Below are 1709 nucleotides of genomic sequence, written 5' to 3' on the forward strand. Positions count from 1 at the left end.
AAGTTAATTTTTTTTTTGATACAGTGTTTCTTAAAAGTTAATGAATAATAATAAGGGATATGTGCAATTTCTCTAATAATTATGATTATAATAATGTAATAAATTATTCTTAAAAAAATAATAATAATAATACGTAATTTATACATATTAATTCATTGCCCGCCATCCCTGTGCCTGGTTTTGCTGCGTTCACCCACTACCGACTCCACTCTCACCAAAATCGAAAACACCTCTATTTAAGTATTTTTCTCTCTCCTTTCCTGTCACATTCCCTTTCTTTTCCATCATTTTCTCGGGAAAATGGTGGTCGACGACGATCGCCTCGCCGAGTTGAACCCCAAGACCAGGACGTGCGTGGTCCTCGGCGGGCGAGGCTTCCTCGGGAGATCGCTCGTGCTCAGGCTCTTGAAACTCGGCAAGTGGATTGTCCGAGTCGCCGATTCCGCTCAGTCCCTCGAGCTCGACCGCACGGAGCGAGATTCGCTTCTTTCTCACGCTATCGCCTCTGGACGCGCCTCATACCATTATGTCGACGTTCGCGACATGTCTTTGGTAATCAAAGGTATTTTTATTGTACGTGTTTGGTTGCTTGGAAAATGAGAGAAAGCTATTGTCATTTCAAGTTCAGATGTGAATTGAGCCGTAGGTTTTTTTGTTTTGTTTTTGTTTTTCCTTTGATGATGAAAATGCATTGCAAATTTTTTTAAACTTATTTTTTTTTTGTCTTTTAAATTTTATTTAAAGTTCTAGAAAAAATGAAAACAACAAGGATAAGTTATCATAACTGAGAAATGAAACTCTCTGAAATGGCTTTAATTGACTGATCTGTTTGTTTGTTCGCTTTGATTGGAAATTGAAGTTCATAATGTCTTATTGTTTTTGCTATTTTAGTTTGAATACCAACTGGGATTTTCAACACCTTTTCTCCTTGTATTTTTTTTTTTTTTTTAATTTCAAGTTCTTGCATGAATAAGTGAAGAGGAAAGGGGAAAACAGAAACAAAAAAGGATACGCTCTTATAATTTGGAGACAAATATTTTTAACTTTCTCTTATTGATATTAGTTTGTTTTAGTTGGAAATTAAATTGAGGAGTATGGCTCATTGTTTTAACAGTTATTATTGAATTATGAACTCTGATTTTCAGTTTTCATTCCCCATGAGGAAGTGCAGAAAAGGAAATGCATGACTGAAAATTTCAAATATGTAAAAATTTCAAATTACTACTTGAAGATTGTACCATAGATAACAGTAGAATGAAAATAAATTTCTGTTTCTCAAGTGTAGTTAGTCTTCTAAGGTGAACTGAAGAGAAAACAACATTTGCTTTCCCCAAGTAATGTTTCAAGAACAAGATGATATATCATATCGTATCATATATCATCTATCACATATCATATATCATATCACATCATATACTTATAAAAGAGAGAATGCACCAACGATTACTTTGTAAAAAGTATAAATTTTTTTCGGTGGATATTTTGTTTCTATTAATGTTTATATGTGATACTGAACTGGGATTCATAAACTAATAGTGGAAGGGAAAATATACACCTTTTGCAGCTGTTGAAGGTTCTTCTGTTGTGTTCTACATGGATGACACTGATCTAAAGGATAACGACTTTTATCATTGCTACATGATTCTTGTTCAAGGTAGACCTTAAATATCCATATCAATTGGAAGCAAAACATTTTGAACAAACTGATG

The 1709-nt window shown here is 33.7% G+C and overlaps 1 protein-coding gene across 1 annotated transcript in view; it reads left to right on the forward strand.

Annotated features, from left to right (window-relative positions):
- The first annotated feature begins 213 nt into the window (after window positions 1–213).
- The window catches only part of LOC21399197 (3beta-hydroxysteroid-dehydrogenase/decarboxylase), an 11848-nt gene continuing 10352 nt past the window's right edge, over window positions 214–1709 (forward strand). Inside the window, exons 1-2 of the mRNA XM_024169024.1 lie at window positions 214–562; window positions 1565–1647. Of these exons, the coding sequence (XP_024024792.1) occupies window positions 301–562; window positions 1565–1647 (345 nt within the window). The 5' untranslated portion in view covers window positions 214–300. The remainder of the gene's footprint in view (window positions 563–1564; window positions 1648–1709) is intronic.

This window comes from Morus notabilis, unplaced genomic scaffold, assembly GCF_000414095.1.
Source record: "Morus notabilis unplaced genomic scaffold, ASM41409v2 Scaffold985, whole genome shotgun sequence".
Classification (NCBI taxonomy): Eukaryota; Viridiplantae; Streptophyta; class Magnoliopsida; order Rosales; family Moraceae; genus Morus; species Morus notabilis.